Raw genomic sequence first — 22,264 nt, forward strand, 5'->3', positions numbered from 1 at the left:
GTATGTATGTAGCATTCAGAGAAAGTCAAGACTTGATTAGCCAGATGCAGAATAAAGACAATATGACTAGCCCACCTGCCAAAAAGAGTTAAGGAATACCTGATGCACTATTGGAATCTTTTATATTTTGTAAATAATTTTTACACTTGGATGGCCAGGAAATTCTTAGATCCTTAGGTTGTTCTGCAACCCTGCCACAGCAAGAAAGAAGTTCCTGAGCATGGGAGCTGCTTGCTGGTGTTTCTATTGTTTTCTGGGAATCAGAATGACAAAGAAATCTTTGTAAGCAAACAGGTAAATAAACAGATTGCCTCAAAGAGATACCTAGTGAATGCCACTGGTTCCTCCTCATTGAAAACATACCAGCCATGTACTTGGGAGAAGGATGGTCTATTTAATAATTATGTGTTCATACTGCAAGGCATTGTGGAAGTTTCTATTAAAATGTATCATAAATGTCAGCCCTTGTGCCAAAGAATTCATGGTCTAAATGACAAGGCACAACAGATGGATGAGACAAAAAAGAGGACTGTGGTGGGTTGGAGGAGACAAGGTATTCCTATTCTTAGCCAACTACTAACAGCAATTGCAGCTTTCAACCACCCTGGCTGTTGTCCTGTTGTACTTTGCTGTGAGATTCACGAAAGACAGGAGAGAACGGAAGGAGGATAGGTCTCTCTTATCCTGGCAGGAAATTACTATGATTGAATACCTTCCAGAAACAGGTCAGGAAGAAGAAATAGTATCTGCTCAAATTCTGCCATTTTCTGTTGGTTTTGAGAAACCATGGCTCCTGCTTAGCTACACCAGTGCTGTACCTTCACCCTCAATGAGACTGCTATGCAGGACTGGGATTAAGACCAAGCACAAGCTCAAATGCATTGCGAACTAGGCTGTCATGAGGACTTTTGAGAGACTAAGCACAGGATGGCTATAGAGTAGGGGACTTGCATGACCTAAAAGTCAGGTTTGTAGATTTTTTTTTATGTTCTAAACTTAATTTGTAAATGCCTCAGGCTTATAAGAGAAGGCATTCAGGCTTTTCAGAAGTCTAAGATTTGCAACTGTATAAAGGCTTTTTGCTTTTCTCTCTGAACTTGAGTTTCTGCTGCTGCTTGTCCCTTTTTTGGATACGTTTCATGTGGCCCTAAGGAACTGGTCTATTCTCTAAAGGATTTTTACCTCATCATTGTCCAAGTTTTGTGGAAACTAATTGCAGAGACATGATATGATGGTCTTTCTTCCACATATAACGCTGTTGGGTTTAATTTCAACTCAGTTTGATTTCAAATGCCAGATGTGATTGAAATCTATTATCATTACAATTTTGGAAAATCAAGTTATCCCTAATTCCAGCATTGATTTTAGCATTTAATTGTTCAGTGAATGCCAGTTAGAGTCCGGCATTAGAAATACAATAAATATTTTCATGCAACTTCTCAGACCCCTTGATCTTTTGCCAAATCTTAATAGAAAGCCTCTCAGTATGTGTAAGACCAAAAATAGAGCTGATACATCAGTGATAAAATGCCTATTTCAGAAATCTCAGTCATGCTGAATGCGTGATCATCCTAAAAGTGCTTCTTTTTTTTTTTTTTTTTAATAAACAAAATGATGAACAAAAATATTCCCAGGCAGGAAAAATCTAAAAATACTTTAAAAATATTTGTTTAATTAAGTGTTTAAATAGAAAGCAAATCCTAGAAATTTTACAATGCAAAAAATACCATTAATGCATTTCTTTTCAGTGTGACTTCAAACCTAATTGATGGTTATGTTAATTATGATTATTGATTAATTAAATAGATTATTAGTTATAATCAGTGAATAACTACAGACAATGAGATTTAGCATATTGCATGTACTGTTAATAATGAAACTTCTTTGATGCTACTGCTGCAAAGTTATGGTAAATCAAGAACTGCAACACTTCAAAAAAAGGTGGTTGTTTTTGGGTCAGAGTGTTACCAAACTTAAGCTGGAAGTTTCCTCAGAAATTCCATCTCTTGGGGACAAAGCTGCCAATCCCTCTGCAATACTACAATTTATTCTACTCTCTAAAACACACTGATTTCCATACATTTAAAAAAAAACTATTCAGTGGGTGCCAACCCCTCTCCAGAGGCTTACTCCTGTGCTGTTTTGCCACTTCTGAACTCCCTTCCTACAAACTGAACTTTTCAGTGACATGATCATCAGTCAAGATGCAACGTTTTTAATAGCTCAGCTTCTGTGTACTTAAGATTCCACAATAGGCTATTCTTTATTAATTTTGGCTGCTGAGTAACAGATTTTTAATAATTATAGAATAAAATCAGAGAGAGGGGTATACATTTTTGGAAGAGCTAATCATCTGGAAAAATGAATCTCCTCTAATTTCCAACAAGTTCAGGCCTCTTTTTACTACTGGGGTATTAGGTCAGGAGGATAGTGCAGGACTGAAAAGGGAGCAGGCCCTTTCACTATGAACTACTCAAACTCTACACTTGCCAAGCAAGTAGCCAAACACAGAGGGAGATCCAACATGTGGCATTTGCATTTTTTCTCCCAGGACAGCCTTGGCACAGGCCTGACACTTTCCTTTTCACTCCCTTTTTCTGGTCATCTTTTGCTAAAAGCCAGTAGTATGGTTCTTCTATAAGCACAGAAGTGATGTGGAGGATGTAATTTTGATTACTTGGGCAATGAATTATACAGCTGCTTTGAATACGTAGCAGCCTCCTCGGGCCTCAGCTCCTTAATATTTTGGGGATGCCAGTCTCTAATGCACCGTTATAAACAAATCTGACATCTGTCCCCTGTGAGTCAGCCACATGACAAGGTCAGCTCAATGAGCAGACTGTTGTGTATTTCTCCTTCTTCCCCTCCCCTCACACATGGTTGACTCTTTTGAGAGAAAAAGCAATGTATTTGGAAAGTATTATACTACTTCCACAGTATGGGGATAATTTAATCTTCTACAGCAGGGGTTTTTTTTGCTGGGCCTGTCCCCCCCCCCCCTTCCCCAAGGCTAATATAAGCATAACAGAAAACCTGTCTAGAGAGAATTGTGACTACACTGTGCCTCCAAGACACAGAAGTATAGTTTAACTCTTACACTAGATCCAAACATCCTGTTCTTAGGAAGAAAGATTTAACCCCATAGCCTACTCTCCGGCTACTCTTACTCATAATTGCTACACTCCCTTGGCTTTTCATGTCTCTTGCAGTCACAACTATACATGACTAGCAGGTCACAAAGTGTATAACTTAAATGTGGTGGGTCATGCATGACTGAATAGCTGAAAAAAATTCCAGATGTGACAGAAAAGTGGCACTGAGCTACCAAATGATGTGTACAAACATTTGACAGTTCAAACCTAGCTATGTAGGTGTATGTTAGAAACAAAAGGAAACAAAGCATCTGGTGCTGAAACACAGTGAACGTTCTCTGCATGCACTTGTTTCAGTGGAAGCTGATGACCTCCTGTGTTTTGCAGCCTGGAGTCCTACAATGATAACAGATCTTTGTGCTTTCTGCTGGTGAGAATTCCAGCTCCTTGGGGAAATAAGAAAAATAAGTGGTCTTCCAGTACTCAAAGAAATGCTTCCAAACAATTCCAGTGTGATTAATTCCTGACTGTGCTCAGGAAAATGTAGAAAAAAGAATCTACCTGTATCCGTATGCATGCATCACACACAAGAGTCTAGAAGGCAATATAAGGAAAAAAAAAATTGACTGTACAAGGGATATTGTCAGAAATCTTAAATTAGACTGAAACCAAAATCAGGCCCAGAGTATTTCCTTTGAAATAACCATCAGTTGGCCTGCATACATTCTACATACTCATATTTTACCCAATCCTGAAAGTTGCTGCCACCAAACACATTTGTTTGCAGGAGTTGGTCTCATTCGTAACACATTCTTAAGGGTCTTAATAGCAGAAAACCCTCAGTGTCAGAATTGTATTTTTTTGCTACTATTTCTAAAGATAAAGTCCTTCTGAAGCAGAGAATCTGTCTTTACTTGTTCTTCTGCCTGAATTTTATTAGTTACTATACAGTTAGAGTGAAAAAATATCTGTAATGTATTTCATTTGTATAACACAAACAAATCCCTTTCCTACTGCTTTGGAATTTTGACTTCCACCTTGACCCAACAACTTTTTTTCCCATGTCTTTCCTTTTGTCTAGTGTTTGAGAGAAAAAACAGCACTTTTTTTCTAATGTATTTTCTAAACAATCTGCTTTCCCTTTGGCCTAGACCACCTAGGTCGTGATACAAAGCGGATGACAGCAAACCCTAATTTTTTTGTTTGAAGGTACAAACTCAACATGCCATGCTTTTTTTGTTGCAATTCAGGGTGGGGAGGGACTGTCTGCTATGAATGGGACCGAGAAAATTAAAGCAAATGCGTGGCAGAACTAAAAACATACATTAAAAAATTGACAGCATTCAGATGGGAGAGGTTGAAAGCCTGTTTCCCATCATCCATTCAACTACCATTCACAAAAGTAAAAGCTTTAAAATTCAGAGCGCCTTAATTAAATTGAGTGAGTTTTGTTTTTAAGTAGTTGGCTATTGGATCACATTAGGAGCTTACCTCCTGCTTACAAAGGAAATCCATATTATGTAGTAATGCCAGTCAACAATAATGGATGACTTCTCTACCTCACACTTGTGAACTTCTCATTGCAATTAAATTACTTTTGATTAAATCCCACTTTATGAGGTACAACTCAATCTTTGGTTCTCCTTCAGCCAATCAGAACAGAAGAATCTAAGCCATCATGTTCTTTTTCTCATGCTGTTGAAGTGCTGGCATCTGCCTGTGATACAAAGCTCTAGAAAGGCATTCTCATTAGTCTGATTAGAATTAGTGTGGGTAAAAGCAGGGTGGGTGTACACAAGTAACACAAGCTAAATGTTTCTTTCTAAATATCATATGAATTGTTGTCACCCCTTCACTCAAGTGATTTGTATACTCAACTAAAATGTGGGAAATGGTTTCAAATCCTCCTTCTGTGTAATGGAAGATGGCTGATAAATCGGTGAAGAGCTTCCTAATCAATGTTTAGGCTCAGGTGTATTGCAGTCAGTTTTTTCTCTTTGATATTGCTTTTACTTGTACTGAATACCTACATGATCATCAGTTCAAGAGGGACTGTAAGTATGCAGTTCCATAATTGGAACCCACTCCTGGGGTAAAAGGGCTTGCACAGGCTCAAGACTCTGCTCCTGTGACTGAATAACATAGAAGGCCTGAAAGCTCATTTGGAGACCATTCTGTTAAACAGGGACTCTTACATCCTCTCAGCACAGCTGGGTGCTGAAAAGATCTCACCCCTTTTTAGATCTAGCTGTAAATGACTTGCTGAAGGTTGTAAGAGTCCACAACAGAGTGGAGAACTCGCCTGCTTCAGGTGGCAACTGTACACAGAGCTCAGTCTAAGTTCTTCACTGCTCTCAGAACCCTTTGCCTTATTCCTTGGAACAGCTACAGGGGGCTTCTAGGGGAGCTACAAGTATGCAATTAATATTATAGAAGGCCACTCTTTTGAGTAGCAGGCACACATTACTTCATCCCATCTTGCTGCAGGCCAAAGCACGGCCTACCAAACAGCACAGCTCTTGTGTCTTGCAGGATCTCCACCTTGTCCCCTGCATTAGTTATGCCCAAGCTGAGGTCCAGCAATCTCCCTTCCTGTTTGGATTCCCAAAGCAACAAAGATAGAACAGAAAGTGAGGAAGCCTCTACCGTTGTTTAAGGGCTTCTCCAAGCTTGACCTCTCCCTCATGGGCAAAGCTAATGTAAGATATATGGCTCAGCCAGTGCCTTCCATCAAAGGGCTTTTCTTGAGCAGGCCTGAATACATTGATAGGATGTGTCTGATGCTTCCATATAACCAGCCTCTGCAAAGCTTTCCAGTTGGTGCAGTTTGCTTTGGGTTAGCTCCTGACCATGTCCAGGTGCTTAGGGAGTGCAGGGGACAGACCCACTCCACCGTTACCTAAAATCCCTTCTCAGCCCAACTCCTTCTACCTCCTAGAGAACCTCCACAGCCCTTCAAGTGCACCTGAAAGAAAATAATTTTTGGTTTCTGTTTTACAAAATGTTTATATTTTAATACTTTATACATTGAGTATTGTATGTATTTTTATGCTTTTATTTAGCATACCGGTTATAATTAACTCACACCATATTTTACCATTGAGTTCTTCATGTTATTTTCAGTCTCTCTCTGGGGTAAGTTACATGGTGCCTCAAAACGCCTGTCACTTCCCCTGTGAGTGGGGTCACCTGAAACACTTTGTTCAATCCGTAAAACATTTTTACCTCCCTCTTACTGCTGTGCCATTAAACCAAGTCACATCACACCCATTTCCTTAAGCTTAAGCTGTGCCTACTCATGCTCTCATAGAGGTACGTAAGCGACTGTACTTTCCAGGGGGGTTAAATGCCTCCAAGTGACACACCAAGCAGCTAGAGCCTCTGCAACTCCACCTGCTACCAGCTCAGCAGCCATAGCAGGTTTTGCTCTTTAAGATGTCCAGAGAACACAATTCCATTTTCAAAATGGACATTTTTAGCTCTCTTAGAAGAAGCACATAATCCAGGAGTCAGTAAAAACATATCACTGACTATCATTCTGAGAACATTTATATTTTCCTAAGCATTTCCTTACAAAGGTGATTTTTATTCCACCAAAGCAGTGCGAGCGGCGTTTGCCTAGAAGCCAGCCCTCCTTGAAACATGTCTTCCTCCCGAGAGGTTCCTGTGCACACCGCAGGATTTAGTTGAGCAACCCTTTCATTTTCTGAGCGATTCTTAGAAATAATTCCCGCTTGCAAAGACTGCAAAGAGGTTAACTTGTGCCTGCGCCTTACGGGGGCTTCGATGCCGACTGCGGTGAGGCAGAGAGCATCACGTAGGGATTCTGCATCAGGCAGTGCGGCACCAGCGCCGAGGCGAGCTCCCCCTGCGCGGGGACGGCGGCGCTCCCCGCAGCAAGGCTCCGAGGGGCGCCGCTCCCTGCGCCCGCCCCGCCGCCCCCGCGCCCGCTCCCCAGGGCCCCGCTCGCCGGGGCGGCCACTCACCTCCACGAAGTAGAAGCAGGGCAGGAGGGTGACGCTGTCCTTGGTCACTTTGCCCTTCTGCCGCTCCTTGGCGGACATGCTGGCGGGGGCTGCGGGCGGCGGCCCCGCGCTCCCCCGGCCGTCGCAGCCGCCCGCCGCGGCTCTCCTCCGCCGCCGCGCCGAGCCCCGCGCCGCCCGCTAGCGCGTCCCTGCGCCGTGCGCGGCTGACGTCAGGAGCCGCTCGGCGGCGGGGGGAAGGCGCCCGGCCCCGGCGGTGCGGGCGGCGGGGGTCCCGGCCGCCTTAACTCCTTCGCGCCGGGGCTTCGCGGACGGTCGGTGCAACCGGGGACGAGGGGGAGCCCCGGGGCGGCGCGCTCTGCCCGAGGGAAGCCGTGGCTGCTGCAAGCCGGCTGAGGATGTACCCCTACGGGCCCGAGCCACCTGAACAGGGTCCCTGCAGGCGCGAGGGCGTACAAGATGCGCCATGGGGAGCTGGGGGCTTTTGTCGTGTTTCTGGGAAATCGTTCTCCGAAACAGGGAAGTAGAATGGCCCTAGGGAGCAGCATTCCTGTATGGCCCATGTTTTCTTGCAGGTGTACTCTTTTGGAGATGAAATTGCTAAGGACAGCTCACCCCAGCCTCCACACTAGTCAGAGGGCGTGTGGCTGGGACTGAGCAAAACTGAGCTTTTCAACCCCGTGTGCAATAATAAGGCATGATTTCTCCAGTTTGTGAGGTATCTGGTGCAGGTCCTGCTACAATCTTAAAGGGAACAGAATTAACCTGAACAGTTGTTTCCATGGTGAAATGTGTTACTTTGAGATTCTATTTATGGATCAGTTAGCAGCCTTTTCTCAGGCAAGCTCCTGTTGATGTCAATGACAGGTACCCTGGATAAGTCCTGCAGAAGTTCTCTGTATGGGATAGTATTTTCATTCTTTTGTAGCACATTAATGATGTCTGCAAAGGTTGTCCTGTGCCTGTAAGATTATTCTTGCATTGCGGTGTTTAGCTTTAATGTTCAAGGAGCAGAGTGTGACTCAAAGAGTCATTGTTTATTTTCTGTCCCTCCTTTTGGGGAGGAAAATGGGAAATAATGTGCTGTTCTTGTTCAGATGGTTGCTAGTAATTTGGCTGCTGTAGCCAGGGTCCTATGGCAATGAAGGTGAAGATTCTCATCAGCCCCTTTTGTTGACTAGCTGTTCTCCTTTCATTTACTCGTAGAGGACGTGCCACTCTGTGCTCTGCACTGAGCAGGCAGGGAAAGAAGTTTCATAAGAGGGTAAAAGCAAAATCATACTCTGTGGAAGGCAAATCAGTAGTCTGACTCCAAATTATTGAAAAAGACGTTCCAGAGCTGCAACAGGTTGCAAGTGTTGCCACACCAACACATAGTCTTCACCTAACCCTGTTAAGAAAGATTTCCAGGGTTTCTGCTCACTCAGGGGAATGGGGAACTCATTAGTACCCCTGTAAAAGGGAGGTTGGGGGGCTCCGGGCAGCAGAGGTGGCCACGAGTATTTCTGGGAGTGAAGCAATTACTTTTTTGCCAGTGACAGACCTTGACCAGAACTCCTGCCCTTTATCTAATCAAATTGAGGAGGAAAAGGATCATCAGTGGCTGGGTCCCAGGGTGTGGTAGGTCTGCCTTGCATTAGTCTAAAGGTGATACTGATGGGCAAGTCGGGACATGGCTGGGCTGCATTTCCCAACCTTCTCTCTGGACTTTCATTTGTTCTCTGTTGAGACTCAACTATAGCAAGCACTTTCTCAGGAGTAGGTAACCAAGGTACAGTGAAGGTGTCACTTCATCATTTTACCCTTGCTGTGCTGCCAGTGATGTGCTCCTAGCTTCCAGCTTACCCTGCCTGAGACTCAGAGGGTAGCACCTGGCAGACTCTGTGTCGAGGCTCTGTATCTCTCTTCATCTTGCAGTGTCCAGAGAGGGTTGCAGTCATTTGGCCCTTATGTCCTGAACTAACATAATGGAGTAAGAATATTTCTTCTCTTCTTCTCAAGGTTCTCTTAAGGTTCCTGTGTGTCCTCTTTCAAGCACGTGAATATTGATGGAAAAAGAGAAAAATCCCCTCCTGAGTGTAATGATATGGCTTTTGGACTAAAGGATTCATATATATATATTAACACCTGGTAACACATAAGTCCCCCCCCCAGTGCTGTTGTATTCACCTCTTTTGACAGTTAGTTATTAGAAATTATGGGATTGTTTTACATTTACATAAAATCTCATTGGATTGCTCTAGAAGTATAAGCAGCCTTCAAATGGGTATAGCATACATTTATAGCCCTATTAAATATCCCTAATGTTGATATACCAGTGTGAAACGGATTTTGTGTAAAGGTGTGTATTGGGTTTGCATGGCAAGGTTTTTTTTTTGGGGGGGGGGGGGCTACAGGGGTGGCTTCTATGAGAAGCTGCTAGAAGCTTCCCCTGTGTCCCATAGAGTCAATGCCAGACGGCTCTAAGATGGACCCGCTGCTGGCCAAAGCCGAGCCCATCAATGAGGGTGGTAGTGCCTCTGTGATAAGATATTTGAGGGGGGACACCTGGCAACTTCAGCCAGATAGAGGAGCGCGAATATGTGAGAGAAGCAACTCTGCAGACACCAAGGTCAGTGAAGCAGGAGGGTGAGGAGGTGCTCCAGGTGCTGGAGCAGAGATTCCCCTGCAGCCCGTGGTGAAGAACATGGTGAGGCCCGCTGTGCCCCTGCAGCCTGTGGAGGTTAACAGTAGAGCAGGTATCCACCTTCAGCTTGTGTAGGACCCCACACTGAAGCAGACAGATGCCCAAAGGAGGCTGTGACCTTGTGGGAAGCCCACACTGGAGCAGGGTCCTGACAGTACCAGTAGACCTATGGAAAGAGGAGACCAAGCTGGAGCAGGTTTTCTGGCAGGGCTTGCGGCCTTGTAGGGGACTCATGCAGGGGCAGTCTGTTTCTGAAGGATTGAACCCTGTGGAAGGGACCCATGCTGGAGCAGTTTGTGAAGAACTGTAGCCTGTGAGAAAGACTCACATTGGAGAATTTCATGGAGGACTTTCTTCCATGTGTGGGACCCCATACTGGAGCAGTGTGAGCAGGGGCAGAGTGTGAGTCCTACTCCTCTGAGGAGGAAAGAGAGGCAGCAATGTGTGATGAACTGACTGCAATCCACAATCTCTGTCCCTCTGTGCCCTTGGGGGAGGAAGTAGAGTGTTTGGGAGTAAAGTTAAGCCTAGGAAGGAGAGAGTGGTGGTGGGAAGTTAGTTGAAAATTTGGTTTTATTTCTCATTGTCCTACTCTATTTGATTGGTAACAAATTAAACTGATTTCCCCAAGTTGAGTGGTCTATTTTGCCCATGACAGTAATTGGTGGAGTAAACTCCCTGTCCTTATCTTGACCCGGGAGCCTTTTCTTATATTTTCTCTCCCCTGTCCAGCTGAGGAAGGGAGTGATGGAGCAACTTTGGTGGACACCTGGCATCCAGCCAAGGTCAACTCGCCACAATGATTATCATCTATATGATCTCACGAAGGAAAATGCATTGGTGGTAAAAAATTCGGAAAACACCTCCTGTCCATTTCAATCAAGATAGTCTTACAGGGAAGTGTGGTGATGCCTCACTTAAAAATGCCTATTATCTATGTGCAGGATGGTCATGTGTACAAGACCTGCACTAATGCTGGCAGCTTTTTTTGCCTGCCTTGAAGCAATCTCTGTAACAGGGAAGTGTCATAGGAATGTGTCAGCATAAAGCATAGAACTGTTTGTTTATGCTTTACTTCAGCAAAAACAATGGAGTTCATGGAAAAATTTAAAGAACTTGGGGGACTAAAAAATAAAGTTCATAGATCTGGAGTATAGGCCTCTTCTGACTCATCTGGAATAAGATTTAAGAAATGAGATGCATTCTGCCTTCAACAAAAAGAAAACATAGCCATCCAGTGGGTGGTCCTGGTGATTCCAAGCTGATTTTTAAGAGCTCAGTTTGACACAAAACCTTGCCCCTGCTAAAGAAGTATTGTCAGTGGAGCTTCTTTAGTTTAGCAAAAAAAGCCCCTTTTTTTTGCACTTGTCAGGCAGACAGTAGCTGGCACAGTTATTAGAAACATAATTTGAAATTATTTTCCAGCATAGTCTAGTGTGTTGGCAAAGTTGCACTGTATAAAACGTGACTGCAGGTCATCATCTCCTTATCCAGGTGCTCTCTCTCCTTTGTAGCAAAATCTGCCTTTATTCCCAGGTTTTGGTAAGTGCTGAACAGAGTCAATGGCTGTGGTTTCACTGCTTCCATGGGAACAGAAAGCACACTGCGTAAGCAGGGACCTGTGCTATATGACTGAATAAACCCTCTTGCCAAAGCAGGATGAGATAATTTGGGAAAGAATTAGAAATGGTTGAGAGCTGCTGGGTCTGTGGCTGTGCAGATCCACTGGTCAGACAATGGCTCTGGAGGGCTGTAGCAAGCAGAAGTTTGGCCAGAGGATGCAGCAGCTGCTGCAGTAGCAGTTACCATTGCTTAGTAGCCTAAGAAAACCTGGTTTCCCCTGGTGTCCACACAATTTCCCTGCACAAAGGTAATTTCTGGGACTGTGTGCATGGATCAGTTAACTCTTTCCTATTATATAGATGGATTTTTTTGTTTTGTTTTGCCCACTGATCCTGGAACAGATGATGTGAACTCAGCATATTAAAACAGAAATCCTCTTCTGGAGAAAGAGTGGCATATGGGATCTGGGCTATGCTGTGTGGAACTGACAGATGATTTTTGTTCTGCTTTGCTTGCCATATCAGCTTTCAGAAGTGCAGCAGTGTGTGTGTGTATGTATATATATTATTCTTTTTCCCCCCAGTCCCTCAGGAAAGTGTCTGGTTGGGGGAATTTGTTGTTGTATTGAATTCACATGTTATTCCATAAGAAAATCTGCCCTGAGCAAGTAAGAGGGCATAGCTTGTTTTACAATCATGTATTTAAAAGATTATTGTTGTCATAAGACAGATACATTTTTACAAATATTTCATGAACAGGCTTTCTAATCTTTGGTGCAACTACTTAATACAGTCTGTTACCTGGAGAAAAGAAAATGGTGGCTCCCAGGACAAAGTTCATGTCAGACAAAAGGACATCTTTTCTAGCATCCTAAAAAGGTACCTTACATATAAATCTGTCTAGTGTAATGAAAGGGAGAAATGATAGTATACAGCAAAATTGGATAGTTGAATGATATCAAAGGCATCCCCTTAGTTATTAAGATTTGCATTAGCTTTTCTCAAGTACAAGTTTATTTTTTCCTTACTTTTTCACATTAGGGCAAATTTTTCTTCTGACCCATCTGTAGCTCCCATGTGAGCTGCACATAGCACTCTTGGATAGATGGCATGTGACAGCACTGGGAGGAGATTCATAGTGGAACAAGTTCAAAACATACAATAGAGATCCACAGTGCAGATGGGAGAGTTAAATTCTGCTTTGAAGTTGTAATTGCATCAAGCAATTTTTTCTCCACTATGCCTAATAATCTCCTGTTGCTGTAAAACTGTGTCTTCTAATGTCTTTTCTGTAGCTACTAGATATAGGTCACAGCTTTAAAGTAGCAGATGACTCTGAATGATTCCTGGCTTTCCTGCTGCCTTTTACACTGCAGTGTTTGGTCTAGAAAATGTTTTGCATGAGTCATGCTAGGATCATTCTTCTGAATCTATGGCTTTACATACTACTTATAAACACATTTACATAGTATCTTGCAGATATACATGCCTGTGCCTTCTGGCGTTAGGCAAGTTTTGCGTTGCAAGCTATGTGGCTGTGGAAGCTTAAGGCTGGACTGTGGTTTGTATGGACTGCTTCTCCTTAAGTCAGATTTAACACCAGGCTGAGCGGTTATGTGGCTTTTTAGTGAAGCTGCCTTGTGGCTGGCTGATGTGGAATATGTGAAACTGCATTTATGTTTGCTATGTATTACGACAAATATGTTTTTATTTTGATGGTGTTAACTGCATATTCTTGGTTACCTGCATACATCTGGATATATGTATTTACATTTACATTTACATATACAGATATTAGTTACAGGCATGGAGGCATGAAAACATCAGAATGTGAAAACCCCAGACTGTTGCTGGGATATCAATGGCTCTTTAAAGTAACTTTGTGTAAATATCAGTAAGGCACAAATCAGGGTTTTTATGTGGTGACCTGTCACAGAGATTTTGCTTGAATCTGGGCAAGTTACTTATCACCAGCTAATTAAATATCAGCCATTTGGTGCATGAGCTGAGGCAGAGGTCGAGTGAGAAACTGCAGCCATGCAATTAAAGTAGCACCCATTTGTCTAAATGCAAATACAGAAGTCCCAGCAGGAATCCTGTTTGCCCTGCAATCTGTATGAAATACCATGTCAGAAAAGGGCTGATATACATGTCTGACATTTTGAGGAGTACTGCTACAATATTCTGTTGATATTAATCTATCCCTTTCTAACCACTGCACATATTTGCTTCTGAACTTAGTTTTGCCATTTCCAAGACTCTGTTGTCATGTTTTTCTGACCTAAATAACCTCCTTCTCATTTTTTTTTCTTAAATTAATATGCATGGACACAAAATTAATGAAAAATGTATGCTTCAGATTCTGTGAACAAGACTGTGTGCATGGCTTTGAGAAGGAAATTTGTCAATTGAATGGTAAAAACACAAGATGGTGGCTTATTCATAGGAGGTGGTAGGAAAAATGTCTACAATACTAAAATATGTATTTTTCAGTGTTCTTAGATGTTCCAAATTCACAAGAGATAAAAATATTTTATTTTTGCAATATTGAACAATATTGAAGCCCAACATTAATTTGGAAGTATATAATCATAGTGCTTTTTTGTTGTCAAGGACACAAATTAGGTGGCCTCAGGACTGGAGAAAACTACTGTTCCTCACCATTAAATACTCATTTTCACCGTTAGTTTTTTAAACTGAGGCATAAGAACCTGCCCTGTGTGTACATATGCACATAAAAATGTTTTTATGTACTTATGAGGTCTTAAGGCTTAGATTCAATGTGGCAATTGAATGAAATCATGTCAGCTAAATATTACTGCAGTTCCACCATAGTGCTCAATATATATCGTCATTAACTATTTATACTGTATAGCACCACAGAACTCTGGTTCCATCTGTCATTATAACATTATATCACTGAACTAACAGAAAAGGGAAAACAATGGAATGCATATTTTATTATTTGTATAAAATTTTCCTTGAACATATTCTACATCATCAGGCAGCAAAAAATCTCATTATCAATAAATGTTATGCAGAAATAGCATGGCACAAGAATCAGTCTATCATTTTATTAAACTAAAAGTGAAAAAACCCCAATCTATGAATAAGTTGAGTAGAAAGAACTTGTAAAAACTAGTTGAATATTCACAGAGAGAATGCTCTTTGTAAAATTAATACTTGGGCAAAAATAAAAGAGGCTATACAATCACCTTGTATCTTGATTCTGTAATGTGAGACTGAAGCGCTGTCAGGTGGCTTTCAGCCCCTCTGTGATCATGCTTAGAAAGCTGTTCAAGTCAACCATTGCTAAATTCAATGTGGAAAATTTTGTTAACAGGGGGAGTGTAGATTCAAACAGACAACCTTAGCAAGGGAACAGTAACTGAGTAATTATTCCTTCATATAGGTAAAGATATAACTGTGCAGTCATTAATAAAAATAACTGAGGGTTTAGCACTTGATGTTAAAAAATTATGTCTAGCAATAGTGCCTGCATAGCAGAGGTATGCCAAATAGGCATGCTTCTTAGACATGCTCTGATGCTCTGGTTAGTTTCTAGCACAGAACATAAAATGACAGTGGCAGAAGTGGCTATTTAGCTCTCCAAATAATTAAAAGCTATAGTGCTTGGTCTTCCTCCAGTGACATGAAAAGTTACAAACTGCAATCTTTCTCTTGTCATATGATGGAATCTACTGTACACATATTTTATCATCTGTCTGCACATGTTCAGTAGCTGCAGTGATTCCCAGGGGTGTGGATTTGCCACACACATGAAGATCAGTAATACTTCCCGTGCATGTTAGGTGTAATCTTCTGGACCATAGTTGTGCACACAGTTAATTGGATGCACTTTGGTTTCTATACATTCCCAATGAATAAGTGCCTATGCAGCCAGTTAAATATTATCTTTATTGTATATCAAATGACTTGTTTCTATGTGACAAGTTCATTGTTTGTAGAAACTTCTGGAATTCTGCCTGACAGAAGTATACTGCTGAAGTTCAGAGTGCAAATCCTGAACAGAGGTGTTACACCCTGGTACTTGTTGAAAATACTGTAAACCCATATTTTCTGCCACTTTAATTTTTTCTAATAAGCTGCTCCTGCATTTGAAACTGAAAGGGATGCTTTTCAAGAAGTAGTTACAATTGCCTGTATTATCATTAATTGCTGATATTTTGGTTTCTGGAATAACTGAAGGTTTTTTCTCCTTTTATTTATTACTCTATTATTTCAAATATTTCAGGAAAAAGCAGCTAGTGAGGCCTTACATAAAAAGGGAGCTGCATATAGCCAGCAAAATACCACTGGGCAGTTAAGAATGAGTTTCAATAATATTAGAATAAAAATTTAGTACTTTGCTTATGTAGAGGACACAAAGTGGAGTGGCTGATAGGCATTCAAAATTATGCAATATTCAGTTGCAATAATTCTGAACCAGTTCTTCTCAACAACATCTATGTTGACATTGTTATATGGCAATAATATGACATTGTTAACAGTCACCAGGTTCTAGAGGAAGTAATTTAGCTTCATGAATTTGGTTTTGAGATTTCCTTAAAGTGAATCAAAATGTCCTTTATGCTTCTGCAGAGAAGCACATGAGCTCATAACACTCATAGTTTGTTTATTCTTACCTAAAATTTGCCTTCAGTGGAAATACCGTGTAGTTTACAATGGCACAGGGTTGAAATTCTCTGCAATATACTGATTACTTTTGTATATAAAGTCAAATGGAGGTGAAAGACTTTAGTGACAAGTACACTGGGCTTGCTTTCAATCTGGGTAAGCAGAGAACTCTGGTATTTCATGTTTGGTATTGGGGTGGTTATGATTATTCATCTAAAATACTGATTTAGCTTATCACAGTAAATGAGCACCTCATAATTTAAGATGTTTATCCTAAAGGTATTCCTATTTTGTAACTGAGGAAATTAAAAATGAAAGACTAAGACCTTAACAAGACCTTAGCTTTGCTGTAATACCTCTTTGATTAGACATACCTGGCACAGTTAGACTAGCAAGAGCTCAATATGGATTCAGTGATATTGACAAATATATCTTCCTTATGGCTTTTCACTTGGAAAATAGAAATACATTATCCTAGTTATAAGACTTTTAAGACTTACTTTGTTGCAGTATAAAATACAGCTATCTTGAAGGCTCCTGAAATAAAAAAGTCACACTTTTCTCAGCATAGTTACACAATCGAATTTGGTAAGCTGTGCTATGGTAGTTTGCCTAAAGGGAAGCTGAGAGCTGAATTAGTATCTTCTGAGTCTTGCCAGTGCCTTAAACCACTGGACCAAACTTCCATTTCTTCCTTTGCCAAAAACTAAGGGCAAAGAATAATAAAACACAGACCAAATGAGTTAGCTTAATAACTGAAGGAAAATTATCATAAGTAATGGCAACAGTAATAATGAGAAGATATCCATCATGTAAGGGAGTGTTTTGTCTTGGTGCAATTCTTCATTTCCCCTGACTGGAATATCTTAAACATATTCAAGCCATTATGACTTTTCACTGAGTTTTAAGGATTGTAACTATTAGGTGTAAACTGCAAAAAAAATGGAGGTGCTTCTCTGTAACTTGAGTGATGTGGGCCATATTCTGCTTATAGGTGTGCCTGTACAATATGTGCTTGAGAGTTAAATGGGTGGTATTTTCTATGTTTGTACTCATTCAGTAACTTGTGTTTGTTTTTTTTAAAGAAAAAGTCAGTTACTTATAATTAATTCCTTAAAGTGGACTGCTTTAATAAATAGATGTTTCTACATGTGCTTGGGAGCATATGCATATTAGGATATATACTTTCCAAGTTGTCAACTCTGCATCTAAATTCAGTCTGTCTTCTGGTACATACCGACAAAAATCTGCAGATTTTTCAGATAGCATTTGGGAGTAGGCAGTTATTGCTGATGGTCCCAGATTCAGTCCCCAGATAACTGTCCTGCAACAGCTTGTTATGTTTGCAGAACGTGTGGAGAATGTAAGATGATTTTGTCATAGGGCAAGCAGAAGTGGAGGCTGTGTATCTGCTTGAGCTGTGTGCAGCTCACTATGGTGTGGCACTAAGTTCTTGTTCTGTGTAGCTGCTCCAGTAAATGCCAATGGTAGGATAAAAAGAAATGGGAAAGAACAGGGAATTAGACATATCTGATGACTTAATGAATGCTTTTAGTTTTATGTTCTTCCATTTAGCACCTGGTTTTCGCTGGGTGGTTGTTCCTGAATTTTACAGTCTAGAAAGAAAATGGCTACATATAAAATCTAGGGAAATTAGGGCTCTAAGATAAACTGAAGTAGCTCAACTGTGCCTTAACTTTGTTGCCTGCCACAGTGTCCTGTCGAAGCATTCAGGAATGCCAAATACTTGAAGCGCTCTAGTAACCATAGCTTCTGCAGGCCTCTGCCTTGTGGACTGGCTGGTGGAGAGTTCTGCTGGCCTTATATCTCTGCAGTGTGTCTCTTTGCCTACTGGCACATCTCCAAAGGGAGACCTGACATCTTTATGGCTTCTGTGTAGTCAGAGAACTGTAAGAAAGCCCCAAATAAGGGACAAAAGCTTTACTCATGTAACTTGAGAGGAATTAGTCTTTATCTTTGATTTTGTAGGTGTATATACTGAGTATAATATGGGCATTGATTACATGAGGTCAGCATCATTTCATGGAGTTGTAAACTTAGCCTAAGTGGAAGGGTTGAGGACAGAATGTTATGATCTATTCTTTCTGGAATGAAAATAAACAATTTAATTTGTATGGAAAGCCAATACTATACAATTGGAGACAGAGTTACAGATACATACTGACAGAAGATTTACTATTTATGTATTTGCATGGAAAACCCCACGGGTCAAAAAACCCACCCGTATTTGAGCTGTAAGAGAATAAAATTTGCCCAGTGCGTAATAAAATGCATTATAAGGCATCTACTGGCTCACTTGCCTCCTTGCAGTGTGGTGCATGCATAGTTTCACATAATTATGTGCAAGCATGTAATACAAACCCCCATTCATTTATTTTTTGTGCAGTTTAAATGCTGCATGTTGGCTTCTGCCTGTAGCCTGACTAGATACATGGATTTGCTCGCAGGACTTCTATTTTTTTTTTAATTGAAACAAGGATCTATGAGTACAAAGATGAAAACAGGATTCCTGCTCTGAACTTAGAAATCTAGATAGTGTTTCCCAGGCAAACACAAGTCCCTCAATCGTTTTAAATAATTCAACTTTGATAACTTTAATAATTCTGCAAAAAAATTGATTTGTAAGTCAATAATTCAGTAATATGAAATGTGATGTTTTCCGTATTTTTCCAAGATCCCAATCCATGTGTATTATAACCCTTTTTTGATGTTTTGTACATAAATTCTTCAATGACTTAGTCATTGTATTGGGTCTGGCTGAGCCCCAAAGCAGTGCTCATAGTTCTGTGCCTGTATTGGTGCCTAGAAAGGCAGTGATAACACACCAGTGTTTTGGCTACTGCTGAGCAGGGCTTGCACAGCATCGAAGCTGTCTCTCCGACCTTCCCTGCCCTACACCACCAGTAGTCTGGTGGTGGGCCAGATCTCGGCAGGGGACATAGCCAGGACAGCTGACCCAAAGTGACCAAAGGGATATTCCATATCATATGACATCTGCTTAGCTATAAAAGCTAAGAGAAAGGAGGAAGAGAGGGGGGCATTCGTTATTTATGATGTTTGTCTTCCAGAGCAATTGCTACGTGTACTGAAGCCCTGCTTTCTGGGAAGCAGCCAAACATTGCCTGGTGATGGGAAGTAGAGAATAAAATCTATTGTTTTCCTTTGCTTCTGCACATGCAACTTTTGCTATTGCTTCATTAAACTGTCTTTAACTTGACCCACAAGCTTTTTTTTTTTTCCCATCTTATTTTCTTCCCCCCCTCCGGTCCTGCTGAGAAGGGGAGCAATAGAGCGGCTTGGAGGGCACCTGGCATCCAGCCAAGGTCAACCCACCACAGTCATTCAGATCAAATTGAAACTTATACTTTGTTTGTTTCATAGCTGCCCCAGCATTTCTGAATAAATCAATTTTTCCAAGTTCTCTGTGGTCTAATGATTACAGAAAAGCTTAATGCTAAATTAAATCACATAGAATTACTGTTTCTTCACCTGGTAGAATAGCTCAAGATGTCTCTACAAACTCAAAATCTGAGAAAAAAGCTTTTGTGACTTGGACATATGAAAGTGGCTCAGCAGAGGCTCTCCAGTCAGCCTTGGTATAATTGTACCCACACAGGAATAGGTAAGAAAGCAGGAAGCCTTATTTCTATTCCTTACCAAACTCTATATCTAGAATGGAAATTAAATTGAACATAGACGTACACAATCAAGTGACAAACGAGCAATGTCTACGTACAGGAATGTTCTGCAGTGTGGCACTAAAACCAACAAGATGAAAAGTGCTGAAAGTCCTTCAGGACATCAGGAAACAGATGTGTAACAGAGATGTTGCTTTTCTGAATGCTTTCAGTTACAAAAATTTTGTCCTGCAGTATTTTCTAAAAGAAATTCAATTCCTCCAAGTAAATGATGTCCCTTTAAAACTGTAAGAATTCTTTATTTCCAGGAAATTTATCCATTACTTCATTTCATGTCAGTAAAATGGAGGCAACAATTTTGATGGATACTTGTATCAGCATACATGTGGCATTAGCAGTGTAAGTAGAACAGATACTTAGGAAAGTTCACCTGAATTGAGTTGAGAAGCGAGATGCTATGTAGCCTAGCAAATTTCAGCTGCCATTCCCAGGGAGTTCCAGCTTTATGAATTAGGTGGTGAGATATACAAAAGGGGAGAAGCTCCTTTTGAACAATATGGAAGAAAATGGCTTCCATGGACAGACAGACCTTTCAACTGGGTAAATCAGCTGTCAGTTAACTGTGGAGCAAGGAGCTGTGCATTGCCTGAGGCAACAGATCATTGTAGGTTGAGGCAGTCTTTGTGATTTGCTTTATTAAAAACTGCTGTTGAGCTACAAAAGTTATTTCACCCAAACACCTGTAAATCCATGAAAAGCAAGGCATTCATTCTTTGAAATATTACTTTAAAAAGCCCACAGCATTTTACTTACTAGGATCTCAAATTAATATGCAGCTTAATTAGATACCAGTAATTGTTTAAAATCTCTTTTTCTGCTGTGGACAAATGGATGTTACCCTGCCCAGTTTTTAGCAGTACCTCAGAATTGCCCTGAAATAGAATTATTTATATCTTTAATCTAACTCAAATTAAAAACCAAACTGTTGGATTTTGAAAGAAGCAAAAGCCTTACAAATATTTTCTTAATTCCAAATTAATCAGAATATTCAATAGCGTAGTTTTCTTCATCTTTCCCAAGAGTCCATTTATGTTGATTGAGGGATTCATTTGTTTGGGATTTAAAGCGCTTTGATAACAGAACATCGATATAAACGCTTATTCAGTAGAACGTCATTTTCATGTGTTTTTCATTACTGTTATTTGCCTTCCTGCCCTGGCAGAATGCTTTCCAGATACAAATTCTGATGATAAATAGGGAACCATGACCAATGACAAATTACATGTCTAAAAAGAAGGAAAATATATGAAGGAGGTGATCTTTTTGTTACTGCTTAATACTTAATTTTACTGTTCTTTGAATGGGCTCATCTATCTCTCTAATGGCAATAATTTATTTCTGCTATTTTTTATGGATTTAATATACCTGTTTTTTACCATTGTGATGTAAAATTCTACACTTATATGATAATAATTAAATAAGAGTGTAGGAATGTTTTCTTTCATTCACATTGGAATGAAGTTCAGATAGTATGACCTGCACTGAGAATATCCTAATGGTTAAAAATTTCACTATAGTAGAAGAAGTAGGGCAAGTAATCAGCAAAACTTTCTTGTTTATGTGCATGCCACTTGATGAATATGCAGATGAACCATATCGCCATCTTGGATACCAGATAGAAATTGTTTATGACTCTTAGATATGATCAGCAAGTTTATTTATGGTGCAAAAGCAAAATTAAAAGCAATGACTGCACCTATCATCTTAATTAAAGAGGTTAAAATATTTAATCACTGTGATGTCAAGATTATGACCGTGGTTAAGAGGATAGAAAGTATGAACACCTTCTGAGGAGCTGAAGGGTATCCATTAATCTGTTAATGGATTGGTGACTGAACCAGTGAATTTTGATACGTTCTGGGATATAGATGTAAGCTTTGGAGATTTAAGGAAGGATGTGGTGCTCCAGAAGCAGGTATCACTGCCCATAATATGGTCTATGCATTTCTGTATGTTCTTGCTACATGTTTTTGTATGTTCTCCTTTTATTTTATGCTATCCAGATGCTTGTACATCTCTTGTTCATGTGCCTTCCATTTAATTTCCTCATTTTCTTTGCCATTTCACTGTCCCAGTTCTATCACTCCATTTTCTACACACCTTTTCTTTCTTTTTTTCTTATTTTCATGTCTTGTTCACTCCCTCCTACATAGTTTCCTACTTTTCTTGCCTCCTCTCCCATCCTCCCTTCCTTATCCTTTTCTCTCATCCAGCTCTTTCGGTCTTCCATTTTAGCCTTCTCACCCTCTTTTGTTTATCTTTGCCATGTCTGTTTCCAAGCTCCCTGCCCCTTTCCCCACAGTGCTCCACTTCCTTGCTTTACTCCGTGAAGCTGTCTCCTGCGTATTGCCAGGCAACCTGCCTTGATTAGGGCAATAGTTAATTGAGACAGTAAGCAGAAACCAGGTGACCGAGCCCTTAAAGGAAGAGCAATATGATACCCTTCTCTTTGTGTCTGTGCCCCGTGCTTACCACACCCCTCTAAATATTACCGGTAGCAAGGTCATCGCTGCCAGCGTGACACTCCCGGTTTTGCAGGCGGCAGTGAACTGAGGAGCTGTCCAAGGTATGGCCGGTGGTCCCA

At 40.8% G+C, this 22,264-nt stretch overlaps 2 protein-coding genes across 2 annotated transcripts in view; one reads left to right on the forward strand and one right to left on the reverse strand.

Moving 5' to 3' along the window:
* PLPPR4 (phospholipid phosphatase related 4) overlaps positions 1-7,290 on the reverse strand; it is a 32,955-nt gene extending 25,665 nt beyond the window's left edge. Inside the window, exon 1 of the mRNA XM_055724440.1 lies at positions 7,079-7,290. Coding sequence (XP_055580415.1) covers positions 7,079-7,156 — 78 coding nt within the window. The 5' untranslated portion in view covers positions 7,157-7,290. The remainder of the gene's footprint in view (positions 1-7,078) is intronic.
* Positions 1-22,264, forward strand: part of PLPPR5 (phospholipid phosphatase related 5) — a 232,785-nt gene that overhangs the window by 118,656 nt on the left and 91,865 nt on the right. The window lies entirely within an intron of this gene.

This window comes from Falco cherrug, chromosome 12 (assembly GCF_023634085.1).
Source record: "Falco cherrug isolate bFalChe1 chromosome 12, bFalChe1.pri, whole genome shotgun sequence".
NCBI classification, from domain to species: Eukaryota; Metazoa; Chordata; class Aves; order Falconiformes; family Falconidae; genus Falco; species Falco cherrug.